General features: G+C 46.6%; 1 protein-coding gene across 1 annotated transcript in view; it reads right to left on the minus strand.

Annotated features, from left to right (window-relative positions):
* LOC122559238 (collagen alpha-1(VII) chain-like) overlaps positions 1 to 27,176 on the minus strand; it is a 247,948-nt gene that overhangs the window by 53,462 nt on the left and 167,310 nt on the right. The window contains exons 25-37 of the mRNA XM_087994572.1: positions 26,701 to 26,832; positions 24,775 to 24,921; positions 22,515 to 22,634; positions 19,952 to 20,101; positions 13,095 to 13,234; positions 11,168 to 11,291; positions 9,020 to 9,163; positions 5,731 to 5,900; positions 4,816 to 4,854; positions 4,520 to 4,546; positions 4,087 to 4,200; positions 3,394 to 3,465; positions 1,556 to 1,591 (exon numbers count right to left, since the gene is read on the minus strand). Coding sequence (XP_087850698.1) covers positions 1,556 to 1,591; positions 3,394 to 3,465; positions 4,087 to 4,200; positions 4,520 to 4,546; positions 4,816 to 4,854; positions 5,731 to 5,900; positions 9,020 to 9,163; positions 11,168 to 11,291; positions 13,095 to 13,234; positions 19,952 to 20,101; positions 22,515 to 22,634; positions 24,775 to 24,921; positions 26,701 to 26,832 — 1,415 coding nt within the window. The remainder of the gene's footprint in view (positions 1 to 1,555; positions 1,592 to 3,393; positions 3,466 to 4,086; positions 4,201 to 4,519; positions 4,547 to 4,815; positions 4,855 to 5,730; positions 5,901 to 9,019; positions 9,164 to 11,167; positions 11,292 to 13,094; positions 13,235 to 19,951; positions 20,102 to 22,514; positions 22,635 to 24,774; positions 24,922 to 26,700; positions 26,833 to 27,176) is intronic.

A 27,176-nucleotide genomic window follows, 5' to 3' on the forward strand; every position in this document is an offset into this window, starting at 1 on the left:
CCCAACAAGTCCACACCGCCCCGCCGAAGCGCAAACCACCCATACCCCTACCCCTACATTTACCCCTTACCTAACACTATGGGCAATTTAGCATGGCCAATTCACCTGACCTGCACATCTTTGGCCTGTGGGAGGAAACCGGAGCACCCGGAGGAAACCCACGCAGACACGGGGAGAATGTGCAAACTCCACACAGTCAGTCGCCTGAGGCGGGAATTGAACCCGGATCTCAGGCTCTAAAACATTAACTCTGGCGTCTAACCACTGTGCCACCGTGCCACCCACAAGAAATGCAAAGCCTCCATCCATGGCCCCGTAGGATCCTTCCACATCCAAACACCTCATCTACTGTGTCCATTGCTCTCGATGTGGTCTCCTCTACATTGGGGAGTGAGGCTGCCCTGAGTTGGAGGGTTGGACCTGGGATAAGGTAGAGGGAGTGGAAATGAGGAAACTGGTAAAATCGATATTGATCCCGTGTGGTTGGAGGGTTCCAAGGTGAAAGATAAGGCGTTCTTCTTCCAGGTGTCGGGTGGCTAGAATTTGGCGATGGAGGCGGCCCAGGACTTGTATGTCCTTGGCGGAGTGGGTGGGGGAGTTGAAGTGTTCAGCTGCAGGGAGATGGGGTTGTTTAATGTGTGTGTCCCAGGGATGTTCCCTGAAACATTCTGCAAGTTGGCGTCCTCACTCCCCAATGTAGAGGAGACCACATCGAGAGCAATGGACACAGTAGATGAGGTGTTTGGATGTGGAAGGATCCTACAGGGCCATGGATGGAGGTGTGCATGGAGGCTTTGCACTTCTTATGGCAGCAAGGGAAGGTGTCAGGAGTGGGGTGTGGGTTGGTGGGAGCGTGGACCTAATGAGGGAGTTGCGGAGGGAATGGTCTCTGCAGAACGCAGATAGGAGTGGGGAGGGAAATATTTCTCTGGTGCTGGGGTCTGACTGTAAGTGGCAGAAATGGCGGAGGATGATGCATTGTACCCGAAAGTTGATGGGATGGAAGGTGAGGACCGGTGGGGTTCTGTCCTTGTTATATTGGGAGGGTGGGGTTCAAGGGCGGAGGTGCAGGAAGTGGAGGAGATGCGTTGGAGGGCATCGCTGACCACATGGTCTTTGAAGAAGGAGGCCACCTAGGATGTTCTGGAGTGGAACTGGTCCTCCTGGGAGCAGATGCTTTGGAGACGGAGGAATTGGGAGTAAGGGGTAGTGTTTTTACAGGAGGGGGGGTGGGAGGAGGTGTAGTCCAGGTAGCTGTGGGAGTCGGTAGATGTCTGTGTTGAGTCAGTCGCCGGAAACAGAGATGGAGAGATCCAGGAGGGGACGGGTGGGGGGTGTCCAAGAAGGACCAGGTGGCAGGGTGAGGTTAGGTGGGATGCTGTTTGAATGGGTTGGATGACCTGTTTCTATACTGTAGCGGATCTATGATTCAAGGTTACATTATCAAATGGATTGTCATAATTTTGAAGAGAATCCATGGGAGAAAATTCTATTGAGGGACGTAAACTGAAGAAAGGTAGATTCACAAAGACCTGCTGTTATAGCGTGCACTTACCCTCTCTCCTCTCAATCCTGGGGACCCTTGACTCCCCTACAAAAAAAAACACAACACAATGTGAACTAAGAAAACTCTTCAATAAAAATGTGTTTATCTGAGTGAAATGCAAATGAAGACTACTATGGTGTCATGACAACGTGATACAACATAGTGCCTCTTGATTTGTTTCATCTGTAGAGACTCAGACACTAGTTTTCATCACTTCTTCCCAGACACAAACACCCAAATACGTGATTTCTTTTAACAGTCAAACCTGGGAGAAATGCAATCCCTGCTGCCCACACCAGTGACTCTTGAGAAACAAAATAAGGAAGATTTTAGATTTATCTAAGGCCTTTCACAGTCTTAGAATGTTCCAAAGAGTTTAACAGTCAATCAAATACTTTCTTCAAAAGCAGTCAACATCACAGTGCAAAAGATGGGCCAGTCAATTTATGCACAGCAAGATCCAATATCCAACGCAGCGTCCACACCTAGACAGCCATGAAGTGAAACCCATCATGGACAGAGACTAGGTGTCGACATGGACTGGGGTTGGAAGGACTGCTGTTCTGAAATTTTTATTTCTTGGTTTTTCTAATTTATTCCTATGATTTCGTAGTTTTGTACCTGAGATTGCACATAGATCTGTAATGTCGGACTTTTTATTTCTTTATTTTTCAGATGTTTTCCGAAGAATTTGTGCTGAAGGATCTGGACCCAAGGTACCCAAGATGGTGCTGTAAGTGGCAACTTGTCAACTTTTCACTGTACTCATGTGTGGACAATAATGCTAATTCTAATTCTAAACTGACAAATCAAATTGAGATAGGTGACCAAATCAGCCATTTAACAATGTTGGTTAAATGATAAACATTGATCGTGCCATTGGAGAGAAACCTCCTGCTCTTTCGCAAAGTAACGCAACGGAATCTCACACAGGTGAAGGTTTGGGAGATAAATTGTCTGATTTGTTTCACATTTATTTGCAGGATGAGGGCACAGTTAGGAAGGCATCATTTATTGTCCATCCTCCAATTGCCCCTGAGAGGGTGGTGGTCAGCCGCCATCTTGAGTACAAAATAGACAAGCAGGAGGCTGGAAAAACACACCAAGCCAGGCAGCATCAGGTGGGGAAGAAGTCGATGTTTCGGGTGTGACCCGTCTTTAGGACTGGGGGTGGGTGTAGGGGGAGCTGCAGATAAAGGGGGTGGCAAGGGCAGGGTGGTGAAGTGGGGATAGGTGAAGACAGGCAGAGGGTACGACCTAGTTGGTCAATGGGAGGAAGGAATCCAGTTGGTGGCAGGGAGCAGTAGAAAGAAATGGGCGGGGGGGGGGGGGCTAGGAAAGGAGTCGGGAGAATGGGAAGGGAGGTTATTTGAAATTGGAGAACTCAATGTTGAGTCCTCCGGGCTGTCCCCTTCCCATACGGAAGATGAGGTGTTATTCCTTCAGTTTGCGCTGTGGATTATTGTGGCAATAGAGAAGGCCAAGAATGGTCATGTCGGAAAGAGAGTGGTTGGGGGAATTGAAATGGGTAGTGACTGGGAGATCAGGTCGGCCCTGCAGGCCCAGCTGCAATGCCATCTTGAGTACAACTGACAGGATTTCAGGGGCTTTTTTTAGTCAGCAGGTATGAGTCAGCTTTACTGCAGTGGGACTGGAGTCACGTGTGGTCCCAGACAGGGTCAGGACAGCAGTTTTCCTCATGAACCAGGTGGACATTTCTTTTTAACAACAGACGCTAAGCTGAGTGCAAACACCAAGCCCCTCTCCAACCCAGCATTCCCACTCCACAGACAAATATCTCCATGCTGACACTGTGTTGGCATTTAGTCGGTTCACTAATTACTTACTGGCTGTCCTGTCGAGCCGGTGTGTCCAGTCCTGCCTGGCGTTCCCGGTTGGCCATCTCTTCCTGGGTATCCCTGGAAATCAAATACATTCCACGTGTCACAGAGCTGCTCACAGGAACAGGGAATCTACAGCATTTTGCCTCTGGGCTCTTGACCCATGACCTTTGTCTTCGTTCATTGGTGGGACTTGGGCGTCGCTGGCTGGCCAGCATTGATAGCCCATCCCTAGTTGCTCCTTGAGAGGTGGGGGTGAGCTGCCTTCTTGAATCACTGCAGTCCACTTGTAGGTTGACCCACAATGCCCTTAGGGAGGGAGTTCCAGGATTTTGACCCAACGACTGTGAGGGAGCGGCGATATGTTTCCAAGTCAGGATGGTGAGTGGAGGGGAACTTGCAGGGGGTGGAGTTCCCATGTGGGAGAAAGTGAGGACTGCAGATGCTGAAGATCAGAGCTGAAAATGTGTTGCTGGAAAAGCGCAGCAGGTCAGGCAGCATCCAAGGAGCAGGAGAATCGAATGAGCCCTTCTTCAGGAATGGAGTTCCCATGTATCTACTGCCCTTGTCCTTCTCGATGGAAGTGGTCATGGGTTTGGAAGCTGCTGTCTGAGGACCTAATTCCATCAATCCCTTAAGACAGTGGCTTCCCAAACTCCGGGCAAAGGCATTTGGACAGGTTGTGGGTTTGGTACTCACCGGATCTCCTTTCTCGCCCTTTGGCCCTCTGTGCCCTCCATCTACAGTTCCCGGGATCCCTGGTGGTCCGATTGGACCTGGCGGACCCTGTGGACCTGGCAATCCAGGATGACCCTGCAACAAACCAAACCCAGCGTTAACTATTTAGGTGCAATATTCCTGCTCAGACTAACAACAGCCTCTTACATTCGGGGCATGTGTATTGTTTAATTTCCATTTTACCCTCAAATTCTTCTAGTTCTTAATAACCCCATACCAATGCTTTGCCTTTATATAGCATAACAAGCTATACAAATAAAGAATAAATTAATTCAGGTGGAAATAGTTGAAAAGCAAAGGAGTAAACACAGAGGAGTAAACATTGATTCGCGTTTTGTAATCATGCCTAATTCTGTCCAAGAATTTCCATTTATAGGGTGAATGTGATACTTACATCTCTTCCTGGTTCCCCTTTCTCACCCTGCAATAAAACACCAGACTTTCATTACTGTGCAAAATCAAAACCAACTGCTTCAATTACAGATGTATACGCCTTTGGATTTCTCCACTGTTATAGGAAAAGGCCAGGCAGCACCACCAGGTGGATTGCTCTGGAAGAGAGATGGCATGGCCTTGATGGGCCCAATGGTCTCTTTCTCTGATACAGCATTCGATGAGATTGTGACCTTATTAGGACTAGACAGTTAGGAAAGTTCGTTCAAAAGGAAGGAAGGATTATGCAAGGCCTACCTGAGGGCACTGGGTAACACAATGGTGTGGTGTCGATGTCTGGAAGGATAAAAATCAAAAACAAGCTTCAGCATTGAGGCACGTTCAGTTTGATGATTAAAAATTCAAGATGATGATTACAATGGTAACAATTTACAATAACACAGCAGACAGGCATCTTGGAGGGCTATTGGGTAAATGGTTAGCACTGCTGCCTCACAGCGCCAGGGACCTGATTCGATTCCTCTACCTGTATACAGTTTGCACATTCTCCTCGTGCCTGCGTGGGTTTCCTCCGGGTGCTCCAGTTTCCTCCCACAGTCCAAAGATGTGCGGGGTTAAGGTGGATTGGCCATGCTAAGTTACCCATGGAGTGTAGGGATGTGCAGACTAGATGGGTTAACCATTGGAATTGCAGGGTGGGATGCTCTTCGGAGGGTCAGTGTGGACTCAATGGGCCAAGTGGTTTGCTTCCACACCATAGGATTAAGCCAGGTCCAGGAAGGATGAAAGGAGAAGAAAGAGAAGAGAGTTGAAGGAAGGAATTCCAGACCTAAAGATCCAAGCAGCATGAAGTATAGTCTCCATTGGTACAGCCATTTGAGTTGGGGATTTGCAAAGAAACTTCAAGTGAAGGAAAAGCAGAGAGAGCACGATTGAGGAGCGCAGTTACATTGCCAAATGGATAGAATGGCTCTCCCATAAAAATAATACAAAGAACTGCGGGCGCTGGACATCTGAAACAAACAAGAAGGGAAATTGCTGGAGAAACTCAGCAGATCTGGCAGCATCTGTGGAGGGGAAAGGATCCATCATTTCTGACGAAGGCTCACTTCACTCAAAACATTAACCCTGCTCTCTCTCTCTCTCTCCATAGCTGCTGCCAGATCTGCTGAGTGTCTCCAGCACTTTCGGCTATGATTGGCTCTCACTCACCCCTGGTCTGCTAGCGGCAATGCAGATTATGTTGGCCAGAGCCCCTTCAAACTGACTGAGTGAGTCAACGTTCTCTGCGTAGACAATGTTGTTGGTGTCTCTGCCAGTAACGATTCTCCGCAGTTCATTAACATCCGCGTGACCAATTCCAACAGCGAACAGATGGATGCCTAGCATCAATACAAAGATTATTCGGATAGTTAGTTTTGTTTAGTGTTCCTCCTTCCCAGGATAATGCCACACATCCACCATTATGTGAAGTTTCCCTCTCAGCCATGCACTTCCTACCAACCACTGAGCTTTTCACAATCTCATGAACATCCTCTCCTCGTGGAGATCTTGTGACACAATGGGTAGCGTCACTGCCTTTGAGTCAGGCATTCTGGAATGGCATCACTCACCATGAATTGGGTGGCACAGTGGCTCAGTGCTTAGTATTGCTGCCTCACAGCACCAACGACCTGGGTTCCATTCCAGCCTCAAGCAACTGTCTGTGTGGAGTTTGCACATTCTGCCTGTGTCTGTGCGAGTTTCCTCCGGATGCTCTGGTTTCCTCCCACAGTCTAAAGATGTGTAGGTTAGGTGGATTGGCCATGCTAAATTGCCCCAGAGTGTGCAGGTAAGGTGGATTAACCATGGTAAATGCAGGGTTACAGGAGTAGGGTAGGGGGTTGGTCTGGATAGGATGCTCTTCGGAGGGTCAGTGTGGACTCGGGTCAAATGGCCTTCTTCCGCAGTGTAAGAATTGTACAAGCCTATGAACGAAGACATGTTCATAACATAGCTGGCAAGTTGAGTTCCAACTTGTGATTCCCTTCAACACATACCAATGAGAGGCAGTAGGAATGGGAGAGTTTCATGGTCAGCCATGTTTGATGCTGGCTGGTGCTGTTTGAGCTACATTCTCCAATTCAGGACAGTGACGGGTTAGTATGTAAACCTACATCAGTGTGTGCTTTGACTCCGTCCCTTTATGAGAGAAGGTAAAAGACCTTCCTGCCCAGCACAATGTGGCAACTCTAAGAAATGTCTTGTGGACCTCCTATCCCACCCATTGCGTTCCCACCAATCCCAAATTTATTGACCAGCAAACTCCCAGATGAAGGACTAACATTGCACTTGACATAACCAATCTCTGACCAGCTTTTTTTTTCCCTTAGTGATTAGATTCCCTACAGTATGGAAACAGGCCATTTGGCCCAACAAGTCCACACCGACCCTCCAAAGAGTAACCCACCTAAACCCATTCCATTACCCTGTATTTACCCCTGACTAAATTACTCAACACTATGGCCATGCTAAATTGCCCAATTTGCCTGACCCGCACATCACCAACATCCAGTTTCAGTTTCGAAAGCAATTAGCCTGTAACGTTTTTCATTGAAACGTAGAAATTAGGAGGAGGGGTAGGCCATTCAGCCCCTTTGTCCAATCATTCAGTATGATCATGGCTGGTCATCCAACTCATGATCATAATGAACTTATTCCTGTGTAAAATGGAGAGGAACTTGAAGAATTGTTTGCAAAGACCGAAATTTGTCGCCCATGAACTGAAAGGCTCGCTAATCCATTCCTGAAGGCAGCTGGAAGACAATCACATTTGCTGTGGGTCTGGAGTCACATGTAGGCCAGACCAGGTAAGGACAGCAGATGTTCTTTCGTAAAGGAGTTTTCTGACAGGTGGAGACTATTTAGGACTGCGCTGAGGAAGATACTACATTCAAAATGTATGAAACCTGAGGAACTGTATACCATAGAAGGCCATAGAGGCCCAGACACTGAACACATTCAATAAATCGGTAAATATTTAGATAATAAGAACATCGAGAGGGATCAGGAGAGAGCAAGAATATGGCATTGAGATAGAGGATCAGCCACAATCCTGTTGAATGAGAGAGAAAGCTCAAAGAGTAAAGGACATTTTCAAACCTGATGGGGTTTTAACAACAAATTGGGGTGGCATAGTGGCTCAGTGGTTAGCACTGCTGCCTCTCAGTGCCAGGGACATGGCTTTGATTCCAGCCTCGTGTGACTGTCTGTTTGGAATTTGCACATTCTCCTCGTGTCTGTTTGGGCTTCCTCCAGGTGCTCCGGTTTCCTCCCACAACCCAAAGATGTGCAGGCCACATGAATTGGCCGTGCTAAATTGCCCATAGTGTTAGGGTGCATTAGTCAGGGGTAAATTTAGGGGAATGGGTCTAGGTGCGTTACTCTTCGGAGGGGTGGTGTGGACTTGTTGTGCTGAAGGGCCTGTTTCCATACTGTAGGGGATCTAATCTGAACAAGGAGTAATAGTTACAAACGTATTTAAACAAGCGGTATATCACTGCAAGCTATTTATCAGATTCACCAGTGAGATTTGAACCCCTGTCCCAGTCGGTCAGGCTAGATTTCTGGATGACAGGCCTCCAGTGACATTACCTTGACACCGCCATAACTCCAGCACTGTGTCAGCAGGGGAATGACAATATACAAACAGAGTTGTATAATGTGAAATGTAATAGTGAGATCAGAGATAGCAGTGTTTCTATGCACTTGGACCATCTTATAGAATCACCACGAGACATTGGAGTAGAAGTAGGCCATTCAGCCCTTCGCATCTCCTCTGCCATTCATGGCTGATCTGATAATCCTCAATTCCATTTTCTTGCTTTCTCCTCATAACCCTTGATCTGTCTCAGCCTTGAACATACTTAATGAGCCAGACTTGCCAACCCTCAGTGGCAGAGAATTCCAGAGGTTCACAACCCTCTGAGAGATGAGATTCCTCCTCATTCTCTGTCTTAAATGGGCGACCATGGCAAAATGTGCAAATCCTGACATCATACAGCACAGAGGTGAATCCTTTGGCCAATCTTCCTTGTGCTAGCCATTTGAAAGAGCCATCCAATAACCTGAACTTTTTTGTCCCTATAAGTCCCTTTGCATCTTGTTCTTGAGAGTGTGAAAGGCCCCAGATTTGGCAGGTGGTATGTTCCTGTTCCTTGTTCACTAGTCGCTGTGTGTACACTGAGATTTTTTTTTATATCGCACATCTCACAATCTTGAAAAACACGTCGGTTGATGAACGCACAGTGAGATCCCACAAACAACTACGTCCAACTCTGGGCACGCTGCTCCTGGGGATGCAATCCCAGTAAACCCTCTGCATTTTCGATATTTTCTGCTCCCTCCCCGTCAACACCCTGTCCCCCCAACTCCACCTCACTTCGACCAGAATAAGTGCACCATTCCACCTCACGGGAAATCTCTCCTCGGAATGGGAGAGGTGTGGAATGCAGGCAAATACCTGCAGCCTCTGCCCTCCTGACAGCCTCTGTAACTCCATCATCAGAGCGCCCATCCGTCACCAAGACCAGCAAGGCTGGGACACCGGGGCGTTTCCCAGCTGCCTGCTGGAATACGTAATCCAGGACAAAATTGATCGCCTTCCCTGTAGAGGAACAAGAGAATAGGATTTACGAAACAGGAAAGGAGAGGGAAAAGCTCGCATTTTTTATATCACACGTCCCCACAACCTCGGGAAACGTGCCAGCAAACTGACACACACCACCATCGTAATCCTGTCCCTTCATCGCCACTTGATGGAGACAGTGTTCGGGAAAATAAATGACTGGGAAAAAAAGATCAATTGCTCCCTCCGAGGAAGTCAGTGCGCTTGATTCCACTGATTACTATTCAATCACGGGAGTGTCACTGGGACAGCCTCCATTCAATGCTTTTGAAATATTGTCAGTGAGGCGCCTTCAAAAAACCACTGTGCCCCAAGCGATGTAAAAAGTTAAAAATCACACAACATCAGGTTATTGTCCAACAGGTTTAATTGGAAGCATGCTAGCTTTCGGAGCGACGCTCCTTCATCAGGTGATTGTGGAGGGCTCAATCCTAACACAGAATTTATAGCAAAAATTTGCAGTGTGATATAAATGAAATTATACATTGAAAAATTGATTGTCTGTTAAGCCTTTCATCTGTTAGAATACAGTGATAGTTTCACTTCTTTCATGTGTAAATCACAAAACCTTTTTTATTAAAGTTGCATTCTCGGGTTAGCTGTTAACAATGGTGATAGCTAGACAATATGTTGAAGGTGTTAGCCCCCTGTGTTCTCTGTCTATGACCTGATGTTGAGATCAAGTGAAACTATCACTATAGATTTGTAGGTAGCACCGGTTCACGTGGAGAAGGGAGCACTCGACCGAGTCATGTTTCTAACGTGACGAGGCGCCAGTAGGTGGGTTTGACTCAGTTATGATTGTCAAGCAGCGTTAACCCCACCCTCTAAAAATCAACTTGTTGCATCTGAGGGAGAGTATTCACTGGAGTCTTACTAAATTCATTTCATGAGTTTTGCTTCATTGCACACAGATATTTTCTAATTAACCTATTCAGAGATGTTATAGCACACCTGTGGAGCAGGGGAACCTGGTCCTCCTGGCTCAGAGGTAGGGACACTATCACCTGCACCATTAGAGCACACTAGGATATTAATTATATTCAGGTGGTGGGCAATTATAGGGGACTTAACTGTGCTGTAACAGTCCGTCACACGAAATAGCTGGGAGAGGGTCTAAGACCTAAAAGGGGCCAGGGTTTCGACATTATATGTAGGTCTTTTCCTTTGGGCTCTTGTGATGCAGTGGTAGTGCTCTTATCTCTGAGCCAGGAGACCTGCGTTCAAGTCCCACTTGCTCCAGAGATGTGTCATAACATCCTTGTACAGAGTAATTAGAAATATCTAGATGGAGAGAATCAAAGTATTCTGTAGCATGGAACAGACTCGAATAGCAGTGGTATTGCCCCTAACTCTGGCCCAGTTCAAGTGTCACCTGTGCCAGACAGGTGTCATAATGGGCAGGTTGGTTAAAATATCTCTGTGCTCACAGATAAAGGAACAAGCTGGCTTGTTTGCTGGTTGAATGTTGACAATGTATGTCTTTGCAAGTGTGTTGAGAAAATGGCCAAGAGTGTGGTGCTGGAAAAGCACAGCCAGTCAGGCAGCACTCGAGGTTCAGGAAAATCGACATTTTGGGCAAAAGCCCTTCATCAGGAATACGTTGAAAATATGGTCCAATCCCATCCTTCAGCACCTGGCCCTGTGACATACAGCCCCCCACTGGATCCTACCTGCTTTGTGAGGGAGCTCTTCCCTGGTCAGACCAACCAGAGACAGCCAACACAGACCATGACTGGCCATACCTGGCTTCTGACTGTTTCTCAGTCACGGTCCTGGACACTTACCTGAGAGATACGACATGATTGTCACAGAATAGCCCAGCGAATGCCATCCCATTAAGGTCACTGTGAGACTGTGTTCCATGATGATAAGTCGTGCTCTGCCCTCTTCCCCCACACACAGGAGCAGACCACCAGACGCTCCTTTCTATATAGATCTCTACATCAAGTCCAAGAGCCCCTTAGTATTCAGATACTCAACCTGTTTGAGTCCCACCGCCTTGATATGGAAGTTCCCTTATGGCCTGGAGCAGCTCCCTGTGGGTGCCAAATCGACCAAGTGGAATTTCAATTTTGGACTCATCACTGTACTGAACCACTGACACCTGCATACAAATATACACACAAAATTACAAGGCAAATTCATTCTAACCAAACACAATTATACAATTCGCATTTGACTTTCCTGTTTTGTGAAGCATCAGGATTGCTCATGCTGACAGAAGTGCCTTAGTGGGTGCTTTCTTTCAAGGTAATGTTCAGAGGTATTACTGCACAGTCCCGGAGCAAAGGGGACTTAATCCTAAAACCATGGTGTTTACATCAGTGACCTGCCCGACCGAATCACAGAATGGCTGCAGCTCAAACAAAGGAGGCCATTCAGCCTGTCCAGTCTGCACTGGTGCTTCTGCAAGAGGAACTTAGCAAGTTCCATCCCACCCTTTCACCATAGCCTTGCCAAGGATGTGCCGTCTGGTGTATAGGAGAAAGTGAGGACCGCAGATGCTGGAGATCAGAGTCAAAAAGTGTGGCGCTGGAAAAGCACAGCCAGTCAGGCAGCATCCGAGGAGCAGGAGAGTCGTCTTCATTCTTGAGGAAGGGCTTATGCTCGAAACGTCGACTCTCCTGCTCCTCGGATGCTGCATGACCGTCTGTGCTTTTCCAGCACCACACTTTTTTCACCCTTCAGGTGTATATACAATTCCCTTTCGAAAGCCGTTGTTGAATCTGCCCCCATCAGCATCATGGCCACCCATTCCTGGTCCGACCCAATCTGTGCGTAAAAAGATTTTCCTCCTGCTGGTCTTTTTGGTTCACTGGCCAAATATCTGCATCCTCTGGCTCTCGGCACTCCCGAAAATGGGAACAGTTTCTCACGAGCTATTCTGTCTCTACTCTCTACCACCTTGAACATCTCAATCAAATATCCTCTGAGCGTTTCTCTTTTTTAAGCTGAAGCCCGTAGTATGCTTGACCTTCGACCCTAACCATGAAATGACCAAGCTGATGCCTTGGTAAAATCCACAGGCAAAAAGAATTTAATCCTATATGATGTTTGGCTTGCTCTCAAGAGTGAAACAGTTCATAAGACCATAACAAATAGGAACAACAGCAGGCCATTCGGCCCCTTGTGTCTGTTCTGCCATTCAAGAGGATCATGGCTGATCCAACATTCCTCACATCCACTTTCCTGCCCTTTCTTTGTAACCCTTGATTCACCGACTCATCAAGAATCTCTCTCTCAGCCTTAAATATAGGCAAGGACTCTGGCCCCACTGCTCTCTGTGGTATGGAGTTCCAAAGACTGTGAGAGAAGAAAATCCTCCTCACATCTGTCTTAAATTGGCACCTGCTTATTCTGAGATCATGCCCTCTGATTTTAGGCCTTCCCATGAAGGGAAACATTCTCTCAACATTGACCCTGTCAAGCCCCTTAAGCCTCCGATATGGTTCAATGAGATCACCTCTCATTCTTCTAAACTCCAGTGAGTAGAGTCTTAATCTGTTTCTTTATTCATTCACAGGATGAGGGCGTTGCTGGCTGGGCAGCATTTATTACCCATCTCTAACTGCTCAGAGTACAGATATGAGTCAACCATATTGCTGTGGGCCTGGAGTCACATGTAGGCCAGACCAAGTAAGGACAGCAGATTTCCTTTTCTGAAGGTAATTAAGTGAATTGGATAGGTTTTCTGGTCATCACTAGATTCTTAATTCTTAATTTCAAAACAGGTCCCCAGAACATTGTCTGCATCTCTGGATTAACATTTGAGCAATAATACCAGTAGGCCATCGCCTCCGCAGTGTAACCTGTTTAGCAATTGCTCAGAAGACAATCGTCCATATCAGTGATCATCCCGGTCCCTTTCTCACATGCGTATGGGGGCACTGGGGTGGAACAGGCCTACCTGAGTGGCATCGGTGCCAATGCGAGGTAGGTGAGAGACCACGTTGTACAGGAACTGTTTCACTTTCTGAAAGTTACTCTCTTGAATACTCCAGGAGCCGTCGACCAGGAACACGATGTCAGCTCGTGCTCTGCTGCACACTGCAAACAACACAAAGCAAGTCAGGTCTCATCAGACAGGAGGAGAAGGAGCAGTCCCTCGAGACAACTTGACCCACCTCCAGACCACATAGGAACACAAGAACCCGAAGCAGGGGAAGATCATTTGGCCCCTCAAGCCCTCTTTCCTATTCAACAAGACCTTGGCTGACTTGGTTGTGCTATCAGGATAAAGTGACAACTGCAGATGCTGCAGATCAGAGTCGAGAGTGTGGTGCTGGAAAAGCACAGCAGGTTAAGCAGCATCTGAGGAGAAGGAGAATCGACTGATGAAGGGCTTCTGCCCTAAACATCAATTCTGCTGCTCCTCGGATGCTGCCTTAACTGCTGTGCTTTTCCAGTGCCGCACTCTCGGTTGTGCTATCAGCTACACTTAGCATCCTGACCCACAATGCCCTTGACTTCCTTGCTGGTCAAATATCTGTCTAACCCAGCTTTGAATAAATTCAGTGACCTTATCTCCATTGATCGCTGGGATGAAGAAAGACAGAGGTTCATCTCCCTCTCTTCCAACCTAGTTAACTGCATCAGGTGCTCCCAATGTGGTCTTCTCTACATCGGGGAGACCTAACATAAACTTAGGGAACGGAATTCTGAGTATCTCAGCCGGGACTGCAGGGGGCCGACTGGACTTCCCAGTCGCCGCCCATTTCAATTCCGCCAACCACTCCTTTTCCGACATGACCATCCTGGGCCTCCTCCATTGCCACGGTGAATCCTGTGTCTGCGTGGGTTTCCTCCGGGTGCTCTGGTTTCCTCCCACAGTCCAAAAATCTGCAGGTTGGGTGAATTGGCCATGCTAAAATGCTCATAGTGTTATGTGAAGGGATAAATGTAAGGGAATGGGTCTGGCTGGGTTGCTCTTCGGAGGGTTGGTGTGGACTTGTTGGGCCGAAGGGCCTGTTTCCACACTGTAAGTAATCTAATCTAATCAGACCGCAAATTGGAGGAACAACATCTCACCTTCCGCCTGGGCACCCTGCCACCCGGAGTTCTCCGATTTCAAATAACCTCCCTTCCTATCCCCGACTCCCTTTCCAGCCCCTCGCCCTCCCTTGCACTCCTCCCAGCCACCAACCGGATTCATTCCTCCCATTGACCAACCAGGTCATACCCTCTGCCTGTCTTCACCTATCCCCTCTTCACCGCCCGCCCCTCAACCCTCTTTATCTGTAGTTCCCCCTATACCCACCCCCCTAGTCCTGGAGAAGGGCCACACCCGAAACATTGACTTCTCCACCTCCTGATGCTGCCTGCCTTGCTGTGTTCGTCCAGCCTACTGCCTGTCTATCTTGGATTCCAGCATCTGCAGTTTTTCGGTCTTGAAAAAAATCCACAGGCTAACAACCGTCTGAGAGAGAAGAAAATTCTCAGATCCATCTTCAAGTAAATGCAACCAGGGAAACGATACTGAGATGGAATGTATAAAATAATGAGAGATAGAGAGCAGAGAGGAAGAAACCTTTCCCCTTGAAAGAGGGATCAAGGACTGGGGGCACAGATTTAAGGTAAGGGGCAGGAGGTTTAGGGGGGAGGTGAGGAAATATATCTTTCGCTCAGAGGGTGGTGGGCATCTGGAACTCCCTGCCTGTGAGGGTGGTAGAGACCTTCCTAACAGTTAAGAAGAATTCAGATGTGCACTTGCAATGCCAAGACTATGGGGCAAGTACTGGCAAATGGGGTTAGAATAGTTGGTTGTTTTGACCAGCACAGACTCCATGGGTCGAATGGTCTTTTATCTGAGCTGTAGATCTCTATGACTCCACAATACCTCTCTAAAAGAGTGACCTGTAACCTTGAAGCTGTGCTCTCTATTTCTGAATTTCCCAACATGGGAAACTTCTTCTCAAAAGCCACACTGTCAAGCCTCCTCAGAATCTTAAATGTTTCAATAAGATCTCCTCTCATTCTCACTAAACTCTTGCTCAACTGCTCAATTCCATCTTTCTGTATAACCCAACATAACCCATAATACCCAAAGCTGTTTTCTTATCCTACACATGCTAGCTTATATCTGTTTCGCTTCGTCTAGATTAGAGTGGTGCTGGAAAAGCACAGCAGGTCAGACAGCATCCGAGGAGCAGGAAAATCGACGTTTCGGGCAAAAGCCTGTGGATTTTCCTGCTCCTCGGACACTGCCTGAACTGCTGTGCTTTTCCAGCACCACTCTAATCTAGACTCTGGTTTCCAGCATCTGCAGTCCTCACTTTTGCCTGTTTCATTTAGTTTGGTGTCACCTGATCAGTTATAGAGTCATAGAATCATACAATACAGAAACAAACCCTTCGGTCCAACCAGTCCATGCCGACCATAATCTCAATCTAAACTAGTCCGACATGCCTGCACATGGCTCATATCTCTCCAAACCTTTCTTATTCGTGTACTTGTCCAAATGTCTTTTAAACGTTGTAACTGTACCTGCATCTACCACTTCCTCAGGAAGTTCATTCCACAAACGAACCACCCTCTGTGTAAAAAGGTTGCCCCTTATGTCTTAACACCTTAAAAATATGCCCCATAATCTTTAAATTCCCCACGCTAGTGAAAAGTACCCTTATCTATACCCGCCATGATTTCCTCTATAAGATCATGCCTCAAACTCCTAAACTCCATTGAAAAAAACTCCCAGCCTCTCCTGCTAATTTAAATCCTCCATTCTTGTCAATATCCTGGTAAATCTTTCCTGAACCCTCTCCAGTGTAATAACATCCTTCCTATAACAGGGGGACCCGAACTGGACACAGCACTCCAGAAGAAGCCTCACCAATATCCTGTACAACCTCAACATGACGTCCTACTCAAAGGTCTGAGCATTGAAGGCAAGCATGCTAAATACCTTCTTAACCACCCTCTCTACTTGTGATACAAACTTCAAAGAATTATGTACACGAACCCCTAGGCCCCTCTGCTGAACAACACTACTTTGAAATGTATAAGTCCTTTCCCTGTTTGTTTATACAAAATGCAACACAATGCATTTATCCAAATTAAACTCCATCTGCCCCTCCTCAGCCCATTGACCCAACTGATCAAGATCTCTTTGTAATCCTGAATAACCTTCTTCACTGTCCACTATACCACCAATCAGTTTGGTGTCATCCGCAAACTTACGAACCATGCTTTCTATGTTCTCATCTGAATTATTTATATAAATGACAAAAAAAAGTGGACTCAAAGGTAGAAGACAGAGGGTGATGGTGGAGGGTTGTTTTTCGGACTGCAGGCCTGTGACCAGTGGAGTGCCACAAGGATCGGTGCTGGGTTCACTACTTTTCATCATTTTATAAATGATTTGGATGCGAGCATAAGAGGTACAGTTAGTAAGTTTGCAGATGACACCAAAATTGAAGGTCTAGTGGACAGTGAAGAGGGTCACCTCAGATTACAACAGGATCTGGACCAGATGGGCCAATGGGCTGAAGTGGCAGATGGAGTTTAATTCAGATAAATGCGAGGTGCTGCATTTTGGGAAAGCAAATCAGAGCAGGACTTTTTCACTTAATGGTAAGGTCCTAGGGAGTATTGCTGAACAAAGAGACCTTGGAGTACAGGTTCATAGCTCCTTGAAATTGGAGTCGCAGGTAGATAGGATAGTGAAGGCGGCATTTGGTATGCTTTCGTTTATTGGTCAGAGTATTGAGTATAGGGGTTGGGAGGTCATGTTGCGGCTGTACAGGACATTGATTAGGCCACTGTTGGAATATTGCGTGCAATTCTGGTCTCCTTCCTATCGGAAAGATGTTGTGAAACTTGAAAGGGTTCAGAAAAGATTTACAAGGATGTTGCCAGGGTTGGAGGATTTGAGCTATAGGGAGAGGCTGAACAGGCTGGAGCTGTTTTCTCTGGAGCGTCGGAGGCTGAGGGGTGACCTTATAGAGGTTTACAAAATTATGAGGGGCATGGATAGGGTAAATAGACAAAGTCTTTTCCCTGGGGTGGGGGAGTCCAGAACTAGAGGGCATAGGTTTAGGGTGAGAGGGAAAGATATAAAAGACACCTAAGGGCCAACTTTTGTACTCAGAGGGTGGGACGTGTATGGAATGTGCTCCAGAGGATGTGGTGGAGGCTGGTACAACTGCAACATTTAAGAGGCATTTGGATGGGTATATGAATAGGAAGGGTTTGGAGGGATATGGGCCGGGTGCTGGCAGGTGGGATTGGGTTGGGATGGAAACAGACCCTTCAGTCCAACTCGTCCATGCTGACCAGCTATCCTAACCTAATCTAGTCCCATTTGTCAGCACGTGGCCTATATCCTCTAAGCCCTTCCTATTCATATACCCATCCAGATACCTTTTAAATCTTGTAAATGTTGTAATGTTGTACAACTTCCTCTGAAAGCTCATTCCATACACACACCACCCTTTGCATGAAAAATTTTAAATCTTTCCCTCACACCCTAACCCTATGCCCTCTAGTTTTGGGCTCCCTCACCCCAGGGAAAAGAACTTGTCTATTTACGCTATCCATGATTTTATAAACCTCATAAGGTCACCCCTCAACTTCTGACGCTCCAGGGAAAAAAGCTCCATACTATTCAGCCTCTCCCTATAGCTCAAACCCTGGCAACGTCCTTATAAATCTTTTCTGAACCCTTTCAAGTTTTACAACATCCTTCCTAGGACATAGACCAGAATTGCACGCAATATTCCAAAAGTGGCCTAACCAATGCAATGGACAGCCACAACGTGACCTCCCAACTCCTATACTCACTGCTCTGATCAATAAAGACAAGAGTACTAAACGCCCTCTTCATTATCCTATCTACCTGAGACTCCACTTTCAAGGAACTATGAACCTGCACTCCAGTTCTCCTGCACTCCAAGGTCTCCCTACATTCTTAAACAAAGACACAACATTAGCCACTCTCCAGCCATTCAGCATCTCACCTGTGGTTACAGATGATGCAAATAATTCTGCAAGGGGCCCCACAATTTTCTCCCTAACTTCCCACAATGTCCTGGGATACACTAGACTAGGTCCCAGGGATTTATCCACCTTTACATTCTCTAAGACCATCAGCACTTCCTCTTCTGTAATGCAAACTGTTTTCAAAACTTCAATAATTATTTCCCGACTTCTCTAACCTTTATTTCTTTGTCCATAGTAAAAACTGACATGAAATATTCATTTAATCTCTCTCCCATCTCCTGAGGTTCCGCACAAAGGTGATCTCTTTGATCTTTACAGGGCACTACTCTCTCTCTGGTTGCTCTCTGGTCTGAATGTACAGAGGAACCTTAATTATCCGAGCAACAGGTAGGGAGTAATTTGTTTGGAGAGTCAAATGTTCGGATAATCGAATGCCGGATAACACAGTTTCGCCCAGCATCAGGACATTGTGATCTTGCTGGAAAATCCAAAATTCGGATAATCGAATGTCTGATAATTGAGGTTCCACTGTACTTGTAGAATCACTTTGCATTATCCTTAACCTAACCTGCCAATGCTATCTTATATTCCTGCTTTGCCTTCCTGATCTGTCTCTCGACACACGTTATACTGTTCAAAAGGTTCATCTGAACCCAGTTGTCTGCATCTAATATATGATTGTTTTGTTCTTGACTAGAACCTCAATATCTGTATTCATCTATTGTTCTCGAATCCTACTGGTCTGACCTTTCACTCAAACAGAAACATAATGACTCTGAACTCTTGTAATCACACCTTTGGAAGCTTCCCAGTTATCAGACATCCCTTCACTGCAAGCAGCCTACTCCAATCAACTTTTGAAAGTTCTTGTCTCATACTATTAAAATTTGCCTTACTCCAATTAAAAACTTTAACTTTTATGGAAGGCTTTTCCATAACTCTCTTAAAACTAATAGAATTATGATCACTAGACCCAGAGTGTTCCCTGCCTTATTTCCAAAGAGAAGGTCAAGTTTTGCTGTTTCTCTAGTTGGAGGATTGACATTTGATAACGAAAATTTTCTTCAACACACATAACAAATTCTTCACGATGCCAACCTTTAACACCATGAAACCTCCGCCAGTCTCAGAACCCATCAAGATCACTGCTTTCTTTCAGTTCTGACCCTTTACATATCCCCAGCCTTCACAGCCCATGCCTTCAGTTGATGGTCCTACGCTCTGGAATCTAAGAACTCCTCTTCAATTTCTCTCCATGCCCCCTGTTTTCAGCTGCTCTTTAACACCTACTTCCATGACCCTTGTCACCTGTCCTCATATCTCCCTCGATGGTTTGGCGCTTGCTCAAAGGGCTGAATGGCCTACTCCCGCACTTATTTTCTATGTTTCTATGTTTGAAGAACAGTCTTTTCATTTTAATTGAGAGGTTAGTTTAAACAGAATCAAAGAGGCAGGCCAGCAGAGAAGGAGGCAACTCATTCCATTGTATCAGCGCTGGAAACCTTTCAGATTTGTCCCACTTTCCCCGGTCTTTCCTCACAGTCCTGTAAATTCTTGCCCTTTAACATTTCTATCCAATTCTGAACAACTGATTTTCCTTCCTCCATCCTTTCAAACATTCCCTATCCCAACAACTCGCTGCATTTTCTGATGTCACCTCACTGTTGAAGCAGGATCTGTGTAATTTTGTAAACAAAAGGAGACAGGAATGCTGACAGGAACACAAAAGCGAGCAGGGACATCAGAATTAGACCAGACTCTTCCTGCCCAGGAAGAGACATTTGATGACCCCTGTGCTTCTGGAACGTTCTATGACTCCCCACTCACCAGGCCTCTCGGTAATGGAGGTTTCAGGTCCAAATTCTGTTCCAAACACAGGCCGGATGGTAAAGACGTACTCTCTCCCAAATTGCAAGTCAGTGATCTGGTAGGTGTTAATTGTGTCTGGCACAGTGACTGACTGTTGTTCTTTTTGCACTGAAACATGTAAACATTATGGGGTTACAGGGAGGTGTCAGCATTCAGACACTAACGAGCAAACAACATTCCTCAACAGTCCACTGCAAGCAGCTTCATTTTTACCCTTTCTCGGGATATGGGGTTCACTGAGCAAGGCCAGTATTTGTTTTCTGCCCCAGGTCACTCGGCAGAAGGTACGCCCAGAAGGAACAATTACACGAAACGGGCCAAAAATGGCAACTGTGTGCATACCTTCCACCTCCCGCGGTAATGGACGTGTGCTGGGAATGGCACTGAGGCTACATGTGTAAAGTGAGATGTGTCTGGAGCTGATTGGTTGGTTCGATTGTGACCGATCATGGATGCCAAAGCCTGACACCAACTTGGTTGCTGGGGCAGCTGAACAGCTTGTGGTTGTGAACGATACAGGGAGAAGCCTTTGGACTGCTCGGTGGGGAGGTGCTCAGTCTCCCTCCCTGAAGGAAACTAATTGTTTCCTCCCACCAGTCACTGCAAACTGTTGCCTTTAACCAGTAACTAAGAGACTTTGCAGCTACTGTGCCAATTGTCCTGTGCCTCCTTCAAAGAAGCACAAGAACCTGGGGAAGAGATTCAGAAACACGAATTCCTGATCAGCCAAACGGATCATCTCAGTGAACCCTGTTGCAATTGAATTGTGGTTCTCCGTTACCTCAATCCTTAAAACTGATGTTGGTGCTCTGCTGAGGTACAACAATGTCAATGATGACACTTCTTTGCAGTTTGATACTTGCAAGACAAAATTTTCTGCAACATCCATGAAACAAAAACAGAAATTGTATTTGCACTAAAGACATTAATGTAAACTGAACAGCAACAAGCACCAATAGAGAAAGAGTCATCGACGGTCTCTGCTAGATGAGGATGACTCTCGTCCACTCTCAGAGTGAGTCTATAGGTTGCTGTACAAATTGATGAGACCACCACAGGCTCTGTTACACTGGGGGCGGGTGGTGGTCACAGGAAGGGGTGGGTGGGGTGTTATTGTGGCTGTGCACAAAGAGGACGAGTGCCTGACTATGGTCTTTGCTTGTTGCATTTTAGTCAGTGCCTGTTTGCAAGAGGCAAATTGACAGGAGAATCTAATCACAGGCCAGTTCCAAAGGTGTTTCGCAATCTGCTTCTGTCTGCTCCAAAACATCAGTAAAGGATGGTATTTTATGTGGTGTTCTGCACTATTTTTGAAATTCATTCAATCGTGGGGTGAGGGCGTCACTGGCTGGGTCAGCATTTATTGCCATCCCTAATTGCCCAGAGGGCAGTTAAGTGTCAACCACATTGCTGCAGGTCTGGAGTCACATGTAGACCAGACCAGGTAAGGACAGTAGATTTTCATCCTTAAATGCCATTAGTGAACCTTTTCTTCTGACGATCAGTGAAAGCTGGTGGTTACTCTGACAGAGATTAACTTTCAGTTGTGGGTTTATTAATTAATTAAATGTAATTTCTACCATTTGCTGAGGCAGGATTTGAACCCATACCCCAAATGCATATGCTCAACATTACAAGTTCAGTGACATTAACACCATGGCCCCTCTAATTATTGCATTGTTATCGGCCTTAACCACTGCCTGTGGTAGTGACTTACACATCTCCTGGGTAAGGAGATTTCCCCTGAATTTATCAGGGATTGTTGGATATTTTTGGCGCCAGTTCTTAGTGAACAGATGGATTTTTACCACCAATAAATTCATGGTCATCATTAGGTTCTTAATTGCAAATTTTTATTGGATTCAAATTCCTGCCCAATTTAATTCCCCTTCCGATATGACCATCCTCGGCCTCCTCCATTGCCACAGAGAATCAGCAATTTGGAGGAACAACACCTCATCTTCCACCTGAGCCCGGAAGATCCAATATTGAGTTCTTCAATTTCAAATAACCTCCCTTCCCATCCCCCGACTCCCTTCCCAGCCCCTACCCCTCCCTTCCAATCCTCTGACCTACTCTTCCTTTCAGCCACCCTCTGCTTGTGTTCACCTATCCCTACCCTGTCGCCCCCAACCCCACTCCTCCCTTTATCTGCAGCTCCCCTTACACTCACCCCTAGTCCTGAAGAATGGTCATACCCGAAACGTTGACTTCTCCACCACCTGATGCTGCTTGGCTTGCTGTGTTCTTCCAGCCACCTGTCTATCTATGATGGGAATTAAACCAAGGTCCCCAGGACATAATTTGGATTAATGGTGCAGTGATAATACCAATGGGCCATAGACTCTCCATTTACACTCTGCGGTGTAACAAAATGACAAAGACATGACGTCTGATCTTAGTCCTGTTGCCAAGGCTAGACAGTGACCAGAACAGCAATGTTGTTGTGTAATGCTCTTGCCCACTGAAGACTTACAGAGAAAGGTCAATAATTGTTAAGCATTTCCATATTTGAACTTACAGGTAGCAAGTCTCCAAGAGAGGATATAGCTGGTAGCTCCAGGAACGTGGGACCAGCCCAGGGTCATTTGGCCAGTGTCAACATCAGTCACTCGGAAACCCTGCACCTTCTCAGCTTGAGCTGTAAACAAAGCAAGCAGAGAACTTTCAGAAACCACGACTAGCCTGATTGGCTGAATGGCCTCCTCCTTCTGGGCCAGAGCGACACTGTTACTGTGAAACTGAAACTGCCTGAGACTAAGCCACCTGACTCCAATTCCACAGACATACACGCCAATTTCGATTCCATCCCATACAAACTCCAGGAAGACCTGAATTCAAATAGCGCCTCTTATGACTTCAGGACATCACAAATCAAAACGCCACCTTAGACCAAATTAAAGAAGATACTTTGTGTCAGACACACACACAAAAAATAGAGGCACAAATAGGCCATTTGGCCCTTTAAGGCTCTTCTGCCATTTACATACCACGGTAGGATTCAAACTCAGGTCCCCCGGAATATTAGTTAGGTACTTAAATACTTACTTTTTATTCTTTTGTTAAATTAAAATGGAGCAGGATTGTGGCAACAAAGCAGTTTTCTCTGTATCTTCGTAAATATATGTGATAATAAGACCATTCACTCATTCAATCATTAGGTCTCCTGATTAGTAATATCCGCCCCCCACCCCCCCAACTTAGTTGTTACTAAAACACTTTGAAATGTCCTAAAATCATGAAAGGTCCTAAAGAAATAAAGTGAACAGCATGCCAGAACCTCAGTAACTGCAAGTAAAGGTAACGTCAACATAGTCCGAGAGAACTGCTCTCGTATGACAGAGAGATGACACTTGTATTTAATATAAACCGACCGACTCCCACAGCTACCTAGACTACACCTCGTCCCACCTTGCCCCCTGTAAAAACGCCATCCCATATTCCCAATTCCTTCGCCTCCGCCGCATCAGCTCCCAGGAGGTCCAATTCCAATACCGTACAACCCAGATGGCCTTCTTCTTCAAAGACCGCAATTTCCCCTCAGACGTGGTTGACGATACTCTCCACCACATCTCCTCCACTTCCCGCTCCTCCGCCTTTGAACCCCGTCCCTCCAATCACCACCAGGACAGAACCCCACTGGTCTTCACCTACCACCCCACCAACCTCCAGATACATCGTATCATCCTTCGTCATTTCCGCCACCTCCAAACAGACCCCACCACCAAGGATATATTTCCCTCCCCTCCCCTATCAACGTTCCGGAAAGACCACTCCCTCCGCGACTCCCTCGTCTGGTTCACACCCCCCACCAACCCAACCTCCACTCCTGGCACCTTCCCCTGCTACCGCAAGAAATGCAAAACTTGCGCCCACACCTCCCCCCTCACTTCCCTCCAAGGCCCCAAGGGATCCTTCCATATCCGCCACAAATTCACCTGAACCTCCACACACATCATTTACTGCATCCGCTGCACCTGATGCGGCCTCCTCTACATTGGGGAGACAGGCCGCCTACTTGTGGAACATTTCAGGGAACACCTCTGGGACACCGGCACCAACCAACCCAACCGCCCCGTGGCTGAACATTTTAACTCCCCCTCCCACTCCGCCAAGGACATGCAGGTCCTTGGCCTCCTCCATCGCCAACCATGGCAACACGACACCTGGAGGAAGAGCGCCTCATCTTCCGCCTCAGAACCCTCCAAACACAAGGGATGAATGCAGATTTCTCCAGCTTCCTCATTTCCCCTCTCCCCACCTTATCTCAGTCCCAGCCCTCAGACTCAGCACTGCCTTCTTGACCTGCAATCTTCTTCCTGACCTCTCCGCCCCCACCCCCTCTCCGGCCTATCACCCTCACCTTAACCTCCTTCCACCTATCGCATTCCCAACGCCCCTCCCCCAAGTCACTCCTCCCTACCTTTTATCTTAGCCTGCTTGGCACACCTTCCTCATTCCTGAAGAAGGACTTATACCTGAAACATCGATTCTCCTGCTCCTTGGATGCTGCCTGACCAGCTGCGCTTTTCCAGCAACACATTTTTCAGCTCTGATCGCCAGCATCTGCAGTCCTCACTTTCCCCTAGATGACACTGGTAGCAAGTTTAACCAGAGGGGCACCCACTTCATAGGGAGCTCAGCTGATATGGGAGCTGATCCCACACAGTTACCATCACTCTGCATCAAATCAGTCATCCAGCCAACTGATCTAACCAATCCCCTGTACTTTGGTATCAAACACACATTAGTCTCCTATTAATAAATTCACCCACTCTTACTTGTAGCAGCTGTAGCTGTTGCAGGGACCCCTTCACGATTCCCGAAAAGTGAGGAGACTCTGATAATGTAGTTCGTCCCTGGTCGCAGGTTCAGGATGTCAAACGTGTTGGTGTTTGCTGTAACCAGCCGTGTAGTCTCCAGGCCACCTGTACCCAGAGATTCATTTATTAGCTCCCTCATCGATTTCCAATACAAACAAATGCACAATGGTGTCTGTGTGTGTATATGTGTGTGTATAGTGTATATGTGTGCAGATATATGTGTGTGTGTGTCTATAAGTATGTGTCTGTGTGTGTGTATATGTGTGTCTGTGTGTATGTATGTATACGTATGTATGTATGTGTGTCTATTTGTGTGTGTATGTATGTGAGTATATATGTGTGTGTACATTATTTGTATGTGTGTGTACATCTGTGTGAGAGTGTCTGGGTATACATGTGTGTGACAAACTGTGTATTCATATCTGTGAGAGAGAATGTGTATACATGTGTGTGCGTATGTGTGTGTGTGACAGTGTGTGTGAGTGTGACAGAGTGTGTGTGAGTGTGACAGAGTGTGTGTGAGAGATGGGTATGTATGTGTACATGTATGTGTGTGAGAGAAAGTCAATTTGTGTGTGCATGTACGCGTGTGTATATGTGTGCGTGTCTAGGAGTGTGCGTGTGTGTGTGTCTGTGTGAATGAGAGACAGATTATAAAGTGTGTTTTTGCATGTGTGAGCATGTACACACGTGTCTCTGTAGAAGCAACAAAGTTATTCTGAGCTGTTATAAAACAATAATGAGGTCCTAGTTATAGGATTGTTATTAATACGAGGCTTAAAGCGCAGTCTGGATGCCAAGGCCTTGGAGAGGCTGCAAGGGAGATTTAGCCAAAGAATATCAGAGTCACAGAACTGCAGTTACATAGACCAACTGGAGAAATGTGGTTTGTTCACTGAAGCAGAGAAGGCTGAGATGGAACCCGATTGAAGTGTAGAAAATTATGAGGGGCATGGACATAGTGGGTAACAGCTGTTGCCCTTAGTCAGAGGCTCATTAGCAAGGGGGCATAATTTTAATTAGAAAGGCAGGAGGTTTAGAGGGGATTTGAGGAAACATTTTTTCACCCAGAGAGGGGTGGGGGTCTGGAATGCACTGCCCAAGAATAGTCAAGGTAAGAAACCTCACAACCTTTAAAATGTACTTGGAGGTGAAATGTCATAGCATTCAATGTTATGAGCCAAGTGCTGGAAAGTGGGACGAGTGCAGATTCAAAGTCACTTTTTCAATGCAGACTCAATGGGCTGAAGGGACACTTCTGAACTGGTATGATTCTCTGATTCTAAGACGAAGGGAGAGAATTGATTGGGCTGTTCAAAACCAGGAAGAAGTCAGAAGAATATAGTTTCTCCAGGGATTTCTTCATCATTCGTGGGATGTGGGCATCACCGGCTAGGCTAACACTGTTAGCCTAGCTGTAAACTGAGTGGCTTGCTGGGCCATTTCAGGTAGTCAACTCACTTTGCTGTGGGTCTGGAGCCACATGTAGGCCAGACCAGGTCAAGGTTAGAGACCAAAAAACTGCAGAATCTGGATTCCAAAATAGGCAGGAGGCTGGAACAACACAACAAGCCAGGCAGCATCAGGAGGTGGAGAAGTCGACGTTTCAGGTGTAACCCTTCTTCAGGATTTGGGGTGGGTGTAGGGTGAGGGGGGAGCTGCAGATAAAGGGGGTGGTGGGGGCAGGATGGTGAAGTGGGGATAGGTGAAGACAGGCAGAGGGTACGACCTGGTTGGTCAATGGTACCTGTGTTCTTCCAGCCTCCTGCTTGCCTATTCTAGACCAGGTAAGGATGGCAGATAGCCTTCCCTAAAGGACATCAGTGAACCAGAGGGGTTTTTCTGACTTTCGGAGCACTATATTAGACGCACAGAAGGATTTACCTTCTGCCAGTCTCCACTGGATTCTGTATCCAGAGCTTCCCGGGACACTATTCCAGGTGATCTGTATCCGTTTGGTTGTTGAACCAATGATGCGCAGACCCTCAACTGCTCCCAGAGGACGTTCAACAGCAGCTGCAGTTTTGGGGTGAAGGAACAAACTGGTTAACATTGACACATGGAAACCATGGAGGAACAGTTAAATACGATGGGCACGTTGTCACATAGCCTCACTGAAGGTTTACAGGCTTCAAAGGCGATGAGCTGGCTGCATTACTGTGGAAAACAGGGAAATGTTTTTAAATTGGGAAATGAGGAGAATTAACTCATGCCCACGTGCACGGAAAGCATCCTGGAGTTAAATCCACAGAATGAGATCATTGAATCACTACATGTTAGACAAGGTATTCAGCCCATCTTAGAACATAAGCACCCAGGAGCAGGAGTGGGTAGTCCAGCCTCTTGAACTTGCTCTGCTA

The sequence above is a fragment of the Chiloscyllium plagiosum genome, unplaced genomic scaffold (genome assembly GCF_037043375.1).
Source record: "Chiloscyllium plagiosum isolate Xiang-an unplaced genomic scaffold, Cpla_swu_hap1 HiC_scaffold_14, whole genome shotgun sequence".
NCBI lineage: Eukaryota > Metazoa > Chordata > Chondrichthyes > Orectolobiformes > Hemiscylliidae > Chiloscyllium > Chiloscyllium plagiosum.